The following is a 14,286-nucleotide window of genomic DNA, read 5'->3' on the forward strand; positions in this document are numbered from 1 at the left end:
CCAGCCCTTCCACCTCGTCGATTGTCGCACCATGATTTGACGGTTTCTTCCACACGGGGCGTCACCCTCTGGCATATCACCAGACAGCGAATCTAGCCACTCACTTGCATCCGCAGGGGTATAGAAAAAAGTGCCTTCCCATCATGCACAATACAAAGTTTAGTAGGGTGCATCAGGCTATATTTCAAACCCCTGCCACAGCTACCCTTCTTGACAAACACATTGTTTTTAAGCAGGTCCTGCACCTTTTTGGTGTAGTCGGGTAAGATAGAGATGTTGCTCCCCTCGTATTGCGGCAGGCCCTGCACCCAAATATGTTGCAAAATGATGTCACACTCTCTGAAATATATGGGCTATAATGGTCCTGAGGGGGTGCCCCTGGTCGCGGCGGCGTGACCAACACACTGTGCACACATTCAATGTTGAGAATTTTGGACAACTTTTTTGGGTCTCAGTACTTTCACAATTCAGTCATCTAAGAAGAGCTCAGCTGACTACCCCTCTGCTCTCTCAGGAAAGCCCACAAAGCACAAATTGTTTCTCAAGGACCTGCCCTCTGCATCCTCCACCCTGTCTTCCAACATTGCAGACACTTTAGGAAACCTAGACGCTGTTTCTTTCAGTTCTCGCACTTGAGTTTCAAGACTGAATCTTCCGTTTCGGTGACCCAGTCCGCCACCTTCCTGAGATCTGTGTGCGGTATATTAACATCCATAGCCACAGACTCCATCTTCACCACCAGCTTTTCCCCCGAGCCATTCATTCCTGTCATCAGATCTGCTAGCATCAGGGCAATGTCCCCTTGCTCACCACTCCCGGGGCAGTGTACCCCGACCCATCAGATCACATATGTATAGTTCACAATTTTGTTCGCCTGCGCTGGCTTGGTAGGTTTATCCTTCCCCATTATATCACACTATGTGACTCCCCTCCACCAGTTCCCTGCGGAAAAAGGCGATGATTCCTGTAACAACATATGATTGGCTGTGGTCCCGGCACCTGGGCTCCAGAAGCAGTGCCTACTCCAGGGTACAGGCCCCCTCCGACAGTCCAGTGCAAACCCCAGCCTCCGCCAGCCCAATCCACCTCTTACCACCTTCTCCTACGACCATTGGGGGCAATAGCACAGTCCATCTCTCTCACTCAGTTCTGGACCCCAGCAACAGCTCCTCTAGATCTTTATCCTGCCAAACGATGCTCAACAGGGGGCCCCTTCACCCACAGGTGGCCCCTGAGATGGTCATGCCTCAGACCACTCCAAAGTCCCTACCGGGTCTGACGCCGCTCAGTGTAGGAATGCGTTGCTCCCTGCAGGGGGTCACCTGTCCAACACTCCCCCCACACTAATTCTTAAGGCTGCCCCACAGGAGTATCCAGGAACTCAGGGCTGCCAAATCTCAATGTAGCCGCTTGACGCCCTCACGAGCTGCTGTCCAGCACACACGGCCCACCCAGTAGGTCTCGTCCAGACCTTGCAAGCCCAGGGGTAGGTTCAAGCTTCCAGTTCCTCTCAACCGCCTGCCTGCACTCAGTAGGCTATGCGGCCGATGTGCTCTGATGGCTGCCACAGCCTGCTTACCTCACTACCCACAGGCCTCTGCTCCTCTGACCCAGGAATTATGACAGTGTGGTGGCCTCAATGCAGCGCAGCCACATTGCTCTAGGCCGGCAGGACGATCCACTGCGCCACAGGCTGTCCACAAGCCTACCGGCCCACACACAACACTTCTGGTCGCAGACATGCGCATGGGGCTTCCTCAGTCACCACAATCCCCCCATGATATACAGTCCTCTGCTCCACCACCTCTGGCCTCAGGATTTCCTCCAGCATGGCTGCCTCGATGCAACACGGCCGCAGCACTCTAGTTGGGCAGACCTTGAACTCTATGCCGCCACCAGCCACAACTATCGCCCCCTCCGTCCAACCTATAATTTATGTGTGGTGTCCATAAGGTTTTCATGGCAACGGCAAGCCTGAGGCCACAGGATTTGCTGCAGGATATACAATGGCCATGGGAGTTCAGTGAAATGAAAATAATGCAACTAGTCGGCCATGTTCCTGGTAACGCCCCCCTGGTCAAAGTCTGATGACGAAAATATAGTCCTGGTCAGTGCCTTTACTCACAACCACATGCACAGATTAAGAATTCCTCACACATCAACCGTATGGGGCACTGTAACACTACATTTCATAAATATGTAGCAGAACTTGTGTAACATGCAAAAATGTACCATTTGTCCAGATGTTGGCAAGGTGTTAACATTGAAATCTAAATTATAACAGCATGTAAACATCCAAGCCGCTCTATGTAGGGTCAGCATCACTGCGCTTGCTTGGACGTGAAGGGCTACTGCTGGCTGAAAAATAAACACTGAACTGAGGACTGGAATCATATGAATGGGCCTTTGACTTTAAGTCATACATTGTGAACCTAATGATCCTGCCAGGTTTGGTAAAGTGTTTCCCCTTAAAGTACTGAAATTAATCTGGATCACACACATGGTGTGTATCATCTTTAATGAGATCCAAAAGACCTAGATGAAATAATGATGTGAGAAGATGAAAAAACGTATTTATATCCGGTTTGGGGATGATTAAGAAAGTAAAAATTGACATTGTGCGAAGGCGTTTGTATTTATTTCAAACTGTGCCTCCAACAACTTCAGGATCTGAGATCTTGGAGATTGAGAAATATTTGCAAGGGTTTCATAGGAGTAGAGGAAAGGCACCGTTTTCCAGGAAGTTATTGATGTCAAGGAAAGTGTGGTGGGGAAAAGTATGTCCAGGTGTCTGGAGGTACTGTTGGGCGGCCAATCTGACGATTTTGAAAGCATGGACATCGAAGGAGTCTCTGGAAACCCGGGTTCATATGGACTTTTTCTACTTCCCTTCTACATACCGTAAACTTTACTCTTGTGAATCAAGGAGAGGTGTTTTTAAGACATGGTGGTATGGAGAATGTCCGGTCATACCTAAAACGTTTGACAAAAGGAATATCAAACACCAGCAGCAAGGGGTTAGTTTACGAACTTTAAACAGTTTGTCTGGACACTTGTGAAATCAAAAAATCAAAAGGATTAATATCCATACTGTAAAGATGAGCAAAGTGTGCAGAAGAGAAACAGGCATATCTAGGAATTTGGGGACGTGCAGTGAGGAGGAACGTAAAACAGAGAGAAATACGACCAACCGGCATGGGTAGATATTCCAGAAACTTTTCATGCCCTACAACTCAGAGAAACACACAACAAAATCATATTGAAGTCGTATTTCAAACCTCATAAACTGCAGCAGATGTTCTCAGGTGCACAGTGGATCATGTTTGGTAGGCAGTCTGGGAAACTCAAACATTTCTGGAAATCTGCACTAAGGCAGGTTAGGGGCACACTGAGATATCCAGTTAGAGGTGGCCTGGCTGTAGTAGTGCTGGACCTACTAGATGGAAAACTCAGTTTGATTATGTTTTTCAACTTTATTGGATGCTGGGTTACCCTCTCAGTAAAAATAAGAGGAGAAGCCCGGACAGCCGTTTCTCCACAGGCTGCTTCAGAAGAAGCTTAGGGGGTGATCTGGGAGCAGGCAGACCTCTTGTCAACCATTCTTGCAAGTGATGGAGAGCTTCTGCATTGCTCCCTATAGGGCAAGGTGCTGATAGCCTTATTGCCCTTACCTTTAGAGCAATAACCGTTGTTAATGACTACCCTTGTTATTTACCCTGGCCTGTGGCTCGGTACCCAACTGCTGGGAGGGTAATTAACAGCCACTATGACCCGCAGGCAGTAATGTGTACCTAATAGTACCCAAAAGAACTTGTTTCATGAAAAATCAAGTTGCTTTGCAGGTTATGTGTAATTGTTTGTAGCTGTCACTAAGTTACTTTACCAGGATTGTAACTTTTCACCAGCAGGTTACGTAAAAATACCTGCAATAAATGGGTTAACCCACTCTACCTTCCCAAGTAGAGTCCAAACCTGTGACCTACAAGTTACACGTATTTCAGGTCAGCATCCGCCTTAAAAAGAAGCTCTTTTGTCATTCAAACATGTGACCAGAAGTTACATGCAGATCTCTGCAGCCGTGGCATTAACCACACTGTCCGGCATTATCTCCATTGGTCCAGAGACGTGCTGGCGATCCATAGATGTTTACAGCAGGTTGTTTATACCCTAAGCTATATTAAACTGCAATCATTGTGTGGGAAATTAAAAAGGGCAAAACAGCTTTTCTATCACATTTATCCTAGTCACTATCATTAGAGACAGAGGGCTAGATATATCATTTGTCTGGTTGCAAAAAGTGGCCACAGCTTGCTCAATTTTGTGAACTCACAGATGTACTAATGAGTTGGTTAACAAAATTCCCATTCGGAGTGGATTGCAATGGCGACCTACCACATTAATATTATTGAGGTAGGTCACAAATTGCAACTCAGTTCTGTTGGCCTTGATCACAGGGATAGTGGCCTGCAGAACTCAGCAGGCCACCATGTCTGTGTTTGTGTTTAAATACGTTTTTTGTTAAAAACAGCCCGTTTTTCTTAAAGCAAATGGGGCTACTTTTAACAGAAACAAAATATTTTCAAAGTTTCATTGTTTCATGCCTACTCTCCTTGAAACTTTTACAAAAATTCACAAAGGTGAAGGGGTTTGGGAATCAACTATCACCCACCCTCTTTGAGGACTGTGTAACTTTTCACTGCTTTACAACCACAGTTACAGTTGCAAACTATTGACACATTTCATACTGAATCGCAATTTGGAGTGAACACCCACAATATGCCCCTTACAAATTGCAATTCAGTATCCAGTCCCATCCTAAAATGAGTTTGGGACGTAATGCAAAACTTATAAGCAGTCACGTACTCACTAATTTAAAGAACTGCATGGTTTATGACAGCTAAAAAGTTTGTTACATCTGACCCATAGTCAGTGCATTAAATGGGCCGGTACGGAGTACCTGCACTTTTTTATTTTGAGAGGGAGAGTACCGCCACTTCTCAAGAGAATTGCAATACTTTTAATTAGAGAGTACCTGCACTTTTCAGAAACAAGCAGGTACTCTGTAACAGAGTACCTGCACTTCTATTTTTCCATTTAAAGCACTGCCCAGAGTTTGTAAAATAAACACAGAGGCACCAGCACACTATAGGCTGACTGTCATTGACTCTTTCTCTTTGACGGTGCCCCCGCATGTCTCTGCCCCCCTTCTACCACCACCATCGTCCACACCCAGTTTAACAGCTCTCTGAGAAGTCTTCCTTTTCCAGTACAGGCAAGAGGTCGGAGAAAACACCTACTGAGTATGTTTCGGCTTGATAATGTATGCACTTATATTACCCTCTGTAAAATGTTTCATAGCAGTCAGTCGGGCAGGGGTTGTATGTCAGACAACTGAGAAGAAAATATTGAGCTATACAAATATGATAGTCATACCATTGAGTACCAAAATATTGTGAAAGGGAGTATGCCTTTAATGATAGATTTACTTTTATTTACTCCACATCTACATACCATGAAGCTCCATGTTGTTATATATGTGGAGTTAAGTATAGTAATTCTGTTGTTGCCTATATATACTTAATACCTTCGCGATGTTTTTGTGGTAAATATTCTGCATACATTATTTTTTAAGCACCATATTTGTTATTTAAAGCTGAATATTCTAACGGTATAGCCTTTGGATTACTGTCCGTTTTCCCCATTGCATGGAAAAAAAACATACTTCACCCCTGCTGCTCTGTGAATGTTGAAGGCTTCCTGGCGCTGTATAGCCGTTCGTCTGGCTGACTGTGTGTCCTTTGTATTTTATCTTTCATTTTTCCTCACACATGTAGGTTGTGCAGTGGCGAGCACAGCAGGAGGAAGTTGCCCGACTGGAAGCTGCGGTAGCGGCCCGAAGAAAAGAGAATGAGGAAGAAACAGAAAGACTACGTAAGGAAAAAGAACAGTTCCAAAGAGCAGAGGAAAAGGAAAAAGTATGGCATTCTTTTTAATTTATTAAAGTGTTTTTAAAAAAAAGAATGTGGAATGTATTCGCAACAAATTGAGTGCCGTGTGCAGAAATATGCATATCAGTTTTGTATTTTAAAAAAATGTTCTTAGAAAACAATATTTCGCATTCATGATTTTGGAATTGCCTTCTGCAGTGCTCGTTGCTTGAAAGAAACCTTAGCGCGCGCTAACCTCTGAGGGTTGAAGTGACGCAGCGAGTTCTGCTGCACTGCAGCAGATTTCATCACGGGCTACAAAAAGGCTTCGGTCATGGTTTGGTGGGTTAAATTGGCTCGGCGTTCCCAGAGCATTAGGAAACGTTTCAGATGCGTCCCCTCAGGCTGCTTGAAAAAAGCATGCGGTTGCAAAAGCGTGCTCCTACCCGCCGACTCCTCACGTTCCAGGTGTATTCGGAAACAGCATCAAAAGGGCAAGTACGGTTCTGGAGTGAGGAAGAGAAGAGAAGTAACACATATGTCTGTCGAATAAATCACGTTGTTTTATAAATTATTGCCAAGATTAGTGCACACTTACAAGGTTGTCTGAGAATAGAAAGGAAAGCTGTCCCTTGGATGTTTTGTCGTGGTATCTGGCGTGTAAAATTAGGAAGAGGAAAGGACAAAATGGACATCACACTGGGAGAAAATTAGACGGAAGAAGAAACATGGAGACGTTTACAGTAGTTTTATAGTTACAGGTAACTCTTGTCATCGCACAAACCGTAAATCCGAATTTTGCAAGAAACAATACACCCCCTGCAATTTTACCCAGGTAAATTCTGCTGTTCAAACTTGCCTAAATGTACCCAGGGAAGAATGGCAGGTAAAATACCGGGCCTACTGATTTAGTGGTGATGATGTGGTAAGCATAACAGTTCCATGTTATGCCCCATTTGTGCTAAATAGGTGATAATTATCTCACCCGATATACTCCGAACATCTCAGTGTCACATTTCGTCAGGTGTGACATTTATTGCACCCTACATGCGACACATAATGAGGGACTGAATGTTAACGAGTGCCATTAAAAAAACATACAATTTAATGTTTTTTTTCACTCAAATTAAAATGCTTAGAATTAACACGATTATTCATTTGGATGGAATTTTAAAAGAACCTTATAAACAGAAAGTCAGTATCATAAATTGTATCTCACTCTAATGAATAATGAAAAATAATACATTGAAACATATTACTTTCTAAATCTCATTTGTAAGAAATCAAATATCTGCTGGCAAATCAGAAGCTATTATTTAAAGGAGCTATTAATTGAATACAACATAAATCAATTTATCTTTACCCAATTCTGCTTCACCAACAGTCCAGAAGAATAGGAGTTTCAGAAGAGCACTTGTGTTTGATGATGTCCGATTTGATTAATCCAGCATGGAATATGATCACATCACCCCCATCCTGATGGAACTCAATTGAGTCTCCTTGTCAGCCCACACCATTTTCAAAACCAGCTGCATCATTTACAAAGCCATCACAACCTGCACCCTGCTTATCTTGAAGACAAGCTCACCATCTCTGGTGGTTCTTGGCACACCCATAGCCAGGATGCAATCAGACTGGAGTACCAAAGACAAAACAAGACAACAAGCCTTTCCATCTATGAACCCAGGGTCTGAAATAACATCTCTGTATCCATCATGTCTTCCGCAACACTGCTCTAATTTAGGAATAGTTGAAGACTCGCCTTTTTAAAGAACGCTACATCACAATGCATTAACTTTCCACAACTCAGCTCCCACTCTTATTACTCAGTGACTTTAAGCTTCCCTTAACCATGTACACCGCTCCACTGCCTTTTGGCTAGGTTGGTGCTATAGAAGTTCCATATACATATATAGGGTTTGAATTCTCCTGAGATATCATTCATGGTTGCTGTATGTTTAATGTATACATTTGTAAAGCACACACTATCAACCTACTGAACTGCTAACACTGACAACATTGACTAGTATAAGTACATGGGACATCTGCATGTTATTGATGCTTACATGTCAGAATAACGAGTACAAAAATGTTGACAAGCAAAAATATTGACATTCAGAATATTATGAAAGTAAGTATGTATTGGTAAGTATAGTTTTGCTGTTCATAATTCCACTCTACTTACCGTGAATATATATATTGTCAAGGTACATGTATGAGGAGTTATGTATTGTAAATCTATACATACTTATCCTACACAATATCCTGGTATGTAGTCAATATCCCTGCCACAACTTTTATTTTGCGTGTTGATATTTGAGGACCATACCAATAATGAACTAAGAAGGATGAAAGGCTGGAACACCAAGTCTTAACCCTTAACCCTTATTTCACATTTGGATCTCTGCAGCAGGTGCATTACCACAGAGATCAATATAACTAGCTGAATCGTGTATCACAGTCCGCCAGGAAATCAGATCGTCCACCAATTTCTCATCTTGTCATACCCATCGCATGTGGGCCTCCTCTGCCCTTGACCATTTAATCAAATCACACTGCCAGTCCACTGCTGGGGTGGGGGTTCGGGCTTAGCCATCTAATAGCTATGTGCTGCTTAGCCAAAGTGAAGCCCAGCAGCGCACATTTTCTACTGAGCTTCCCTTTTTTTTCTCTTTGGTAGCAGACTCAAGAGTCATTGCTGAAGCTCAAAGGGGATACCTCACCCGTGGCACTTCAGCGCTGCTCCATTGCCGCCCCCCAAAATGTAAGTACTAGGGGACAGTTCCACACCACATGGGGAAAGTCTGAAGGTGTGGTTCCACAGCGCTTACATCCTGGAACTCTGGTTGGGTATATAGTATGTAACAGCATAGGGTAGATGTAGGTGATATGGATGATATTAAACTGAATACGTTTGAATTGTGCATTAATTGACACCTCACACACTCCCCGTGTATCCTTGCTCATTCCCTGCAGTGATGGGGTCATCGTTAAACTGTTGCCAATTCTCCCCACTTTCAAGGGTAGGACCGGTCTGTCAGATCGCCGTGCTTTGATACAAGTACTCTTACCCCCCGCTATGAACAACCAACGTCTGTGTGGGTTCCAGGGCCTCGGGAAACATGGGCCATATTCCTCTGGCTGTGGCAGCGATTTTTGTATATTGGAGAAACTGTCCCTGCCCCAGACCAAATGTGTCGAAGGCATCTTGCATGGTGATAAATCAGCTGCCTGGTATAGATCATTCACTGAGATACACCTATCATCTATCCACCGGGCAATGGCCATGGTCTGAGCAATTAGTGCAAAGGGCCTTACCATCCAGAACTCCAAATCAGGCGCATAGAGCGCTCTGCGAAACACTCCCCTTACCACCCTCTCCCACAGTCGGCACAATACCTGAACCACATGGGGCAGTGTTGCAGGAACACCTGGGCTGTGTAGCAGGAGATCCCCCAGAGCCATATCTCAGCAGGTACCCGCGAATAAGGTCTTTTCCCAATTGTCCCCCTCGTCAAACCAGTGTACTGCATGCTGTAACTTGGCCGCTAAGTAATACAATTCCAGGACTGGGACCTCATTCCTCCTTTTCCACATTTCAGCTTAAAGTGTGGAGAGTTCCACTCTGCATCGTTTGCCTGCCCACAGTAATTCTACCATGAGGCGATCTAATTCCCGTAACAGTCCCTCGAGAATCTCATATATAGTGCATTGAAGCACCTAAAGACAGCGGTGTAACAAGACCATTTTAATCAACGCTATTTTCCCCATCAGGGAAAGCTTCATGGTGTTCCAAAACCTAATAGAGGGGCGAAGGTTGACAATAACTCGTCCCAGGTCATGGCGTGGCATTGCTGCACACCGTGCACATTGTGTAGCCCAAGGTATCTTCTACTATAAGACCTCAAAGGCTGTCCAGCCACTAGTTATAACTCGATATCTACACCTTTTAGCTGATCTACTGGGAAAAGTATAGACTTTGACCGGTTGACGTAGAGGCCCAACAACTCCCCGATTTCCCTCATTATATTCAGGAGGATCTGGACCGAAGTGGCCAACTGTTGCAGGTATATCATGCCGTCATCTGCATATAAGGATGCAACATGCACCGTCTGACTCACCTGGATTTCAAACCCATGCAGTACTTGACGCAGTCTGCATGCCACGGGCTACATTGCTAGGGCAAACAGAAGGAGGGGAGGGGGAAAACCCTGTTGCATCACTCTCTACAATAAAAACTCATCGGATACGTAGTTTCCAGTCAACACTCATGCAGTCAGTTGCATGTATAACAGTTTTTAACCCAGGTGACAAATCGGGGTATACTTGCCAAGAATACCTCCAGCACACGGAGTCAATAGCCTGCTCTACATCTAGAACTGTGCCCCACCTGTGATTGATTCCACTAGATCACTAGGTATAATGTTGGACAAACACCTGAATATGCAAGAGCCTATCGGTGCCACCACCAGAGGAGCTAACTGCCACCTAAACATACTGAGGAAAATCAAACCTTTCTTGCCTCTGGCATACCTTCAGACTCCAGTCCAAACCCTAGTCATCTCCTGATTAGATTACAGGAGAGCACTCTTGCTGGCTTACCCAAAGTAAAACTGGCTCTATTAAGGACCACAATGTACTCAGGTGCTAGGCTCATCACAGGGTCCAGAATATTCAACCACATTACTCCTGACTTCAACCATCGAAAATGGCTCCTGTTTGTAGCTAGAATCAAGTTACAGATAGCTTACATGGCACACAAGGCCATTCACCACAACACACCTGTCTTCCTGGAAAAGAAACGTGAACTATCCAGTGGTAATTGCTCCTCAAGAAACTCCAACTCCCTGCTGTTGAATCCACAGATGTAAAAAAACAAAAAGAAGACCTACAACCGCTCCTTTTCCTGTCCTGCCCCAAGAATATGGAACGCATTGCCGCCACAACTAGGATAAAACCCCCCTCTACCTTCGTCAAAAAAGAAGTTAAAAACTTTTTATGAATAGATTCATTCACTAAATATCTCTAGTCACTTCAGCTGGATCATTATCATGCGGACTCCTCGGATCTTGAATCCACTTAGCCATTATGGTATATTGTCATCTGTGTTTACATTTGCATTTCTCCCTGCATTTTCTCTCTTGTATTGCATTTTCTTGTATGTTTGACCTGACTGCTATATGTACTGTGGTCTGATACCCTGATGGGTCATATTCGCGCTTTATAAAACTCCGCAAATGAATAAATAGATAGAAAGACCATGGCATATTGATCAAGGTCTAAATCAGGGAAATGGAGGACATGAGCAAGCCGCCAGAGGTTACAAATGGGATTCCTACGTGCGATGAACCAGACTGGTCATTATATACCAGCTTCAGGAGAATAGCAAAGCAGACACGCCGCCAGAATTTGGCTGGGTGTATTTTGATCCACGTTCAACATAGAGAGGAGGCCGCTTTCTCCGGCTTTGGTACCAGGACCACGAGGGCCTCCCACATGGAGCTTTGAAGAATCCCTCGCAAAATGACCTCTAAATAGACCATCAATAACCTAAATGCCAGTGTCCCAGGGAAAGCCTTGTATAGTTCTACTGGCAATCCATCTCCCCCGGGCCTTAGCCGTCTTAAGGGGATCAATCGCCAGTGTAGCAAACTGGGTTTTTGTTGCAGTACTCCCCCATGTTTTGCCTGGTATCTGGTGCAACGTTAACTGAAAGTGTGCTGGGTTCCTGCTAACTAGCTCCCCAACACCAATGTTCTTTCCCTAAACTGTACAATTGATCCACAATTAGCAACCCCTTTGGGATCCCATGTAAGTCCCTAGTAAATGGTACCCCTGGTACCTAGGGCATTGGGTCTAAAGAGGGTCCCTAAGGGCTGCAGCACAAATTGTGCCACCCTAAGGGACCCATCACCAAGCTCATGCAAACTGCCATTTCAGACTGCATGTCTTTGTGCAGAGAAAACAGAAGAGTCAACATGACACATATATCTGTGTGCCATGCCTGCCAGCACTACATGTTGTATAGGTAAGTCATCCCCACGGCAGGCCTTACAGCCCTAAGACAGTGTGCACTATACCAATGTGAGGGCATATCAGCGAGAGTGGATATGCCCGGATGATATCTAAGTTCACCCTTAGATATTACCAGTTCATAGGCAAGCCATAACAAGTACATGGGCTGCACACTCGGCATTATGAGTTCCCCAGCTACATGGTGGCTTCTCCATCTTATATTGGAAATAATTAGCCTAGTAGGGTCAGGGTTATGTCCACTTCCCACAGAAAGTGATCATATATAGAGTGTAGTAGCCCTACAGATAGGCAGCCCATTGGCTACTACCCGATAGTCCCCTCAGTCCCCCTAAATTGAGTATTTAAGTGGCATCCCTCGATGCTGAACTTCAGCTTCGATGGACCTAAAGACGAAGAGGACAAAGAAGAGTTACTGAACAAGAGAACTAAGTGCCTGCCGTGGAGTTTTGGTGCAAGCCCCTGCCTTTACGCTTCAAGACTTGAAAATCGAGGTGAACTTTCGTGTACTGCTGCTTTGTGGCCTCTAAGCACCTCATAGGATTATCAGTCTTCGCAAACTGCCCAAAAACTTCTTCAAAGTAGAGGAGATACTCCCCTGCAAACCACAGGCACCGACACCGCAGAGTCTGGTCCATCGACTTGCATCTCTCCAGCCCGACCGGCGCAGCAACCGACCAGGAAAAGGTACTTGTTCTCTAGAAGGTCAGATCTGTTCCTCCACAGAATGTGGATCCATGCAGTACTAATCTCCAGGGTACCGAACTCCCAACAACCAAAACCGACATCGAACAGTTGAGTTGAGAGTCCAACTGTACCAGAGCCCAGCTGCCGCTGAGGGACATCAAGACACCTGAAACAGACTTCAAGAGTGGCTCAGGAGTCCTGAATTTGCCCCTGCCAGCTGTTGGCCCCTGACGGCGAGGTACTCCTTTATGCACCGGGGCCAGCCAACCTACCTGCTCTACACATAGCTGCCCAGCCTGGGTAATGATGATCTGGCTGTGCTTTCTTGTCCCTAAGGCCCTTGCCACCCTAGCCCCCGTTTGAGAGCTCATGGACTTGACCACAAGTCTCTTTGTGCAGCTTAGCTTTAGAAAGCCCCTCTTCCCCGTAGCGCATCAGCTACCAACTCCACCTACTCCAGGCGGAATTCGGGACACACCTGATGACCTGTTGGTAGAACATTAAACTTTGGCTTCCTGCTACTCTGAAGCTGGAAGGTGAACCCTTACAACTGTCTATGCTGTGTGCTTTACCTACCTGCTTTTTCCTCCCATAGGATTGCATGGTGCGTAATTGCACACAACTTTGAACTATTAGCTTATCTTTGATAATTCATAAGAAATACAGTACTTACCTTTGAATGTAGTTCTTGGTTCAAATATATATATAAAAAGAATTGTTCTTTTTCTAAATTGGCCTTTTATTTATTCTTTGAGGGTGTGCCTCATTAATTGCCTCTGTGAGTACAGCAAATGCTTAGCACTACCCTCTGATAAGCCAAACTGCTCGCCCACACTACCACAAAAGAGCATTAGTATTATCTACTTTAGACTCTGTAAACTAATTGAGGACCCACTGGACTCTCTGCACAGTGTACTTCATTTTAGTACACTATATAGAGAGCCAGCTTCCTACAGCCAGGAAAACCTCCTGCTTTGTCGGAGGCATCTCAAGATCCGCACATTCAACCCGACCAGGCACGACAGGGCTTGTGCCTTCAGATAGTCAGCCATCGCAGGTCCAGAGGCCCTGCTAAGCAACGTGTAAACCCTGCTGAGGTGTTCAGTAAACTCCTCATTAATGGCCTGAGCATATGCCTGTCGGCCCAATTGATTCCTGATCATCAATATTGAGTGCCAGTAGTTCTCTGGTTTCATCAATCTGGTCAGCATGCAACCTGTTCTGTATCCCTCCATATGTAAGCAACACCTGAAGGAGAATCGCATATGCTTCTCCAGCCTATCCCATAATGAGAATACCTCACTCCGCACTCTACTTCACTCCTGGCAGACCCCCTGATCATGTGGGAGGGCAGACTCCAGTGCAGCTAAAGCGCCTTCTTGCTTCGTCAGGTCTCTCACCAATGCCTTACAGATACCTGTGGTGGCAGCTATACATACTCCCCTGAGCAAAACTTCATTGCATCCCACTCCGCCGCTCTACCTGAGGTAGTCTCTCAATTATGCATAAAGTAGTCTGTTAAGGCTTCGGCCACCACCCCACTATAGGCTGGATCTGTGAGGGCCTCCACTCTCATTGGCCAAAGTGGCACCCATTATCTGGGTCTGACAAAAGAGTAGATCAGCAGCTGGGGAGAATG

The 14,286-nt window shown here is 45.2% G+C and overlaps 1 protein-coding gene across 1 annotated transcript in view; it reads left to right on the top strand.

The window, feature by feature from the left end:
- Positions 1-14,286, top strand: part of CCDC148 (coiled-coil domain containing 148) — an 871,149-nt gene that overhangs the window by 751,719 nt on the left and 105,144 nt on the right. The window contains exon 11 of the mRNA XM_085645511.1: positions 5,835-5,975. Within this exon, the coding sequence (XP_085501637.1) occupies positions 5,835-5,975 (141 nt within the window). The remainder of the gene's footprint in view (positions 1-5,834; positions 5,976-14,286) is intronic.

Source organism: Triturus cristatus, chromosome 3_1, assembly GCF_964204655.1.
Source record: "Triturus cristatus chromosome 3_1, aTriCri1.1, whole genome shotgun sequence".
Classification (NCBI taxonomy): domain Eukaryota; kingdom Metazoa; phylum Chordata; class Amphibia; order Caudata; family Salamandridae; genus Triturus; species Triturus cristatus.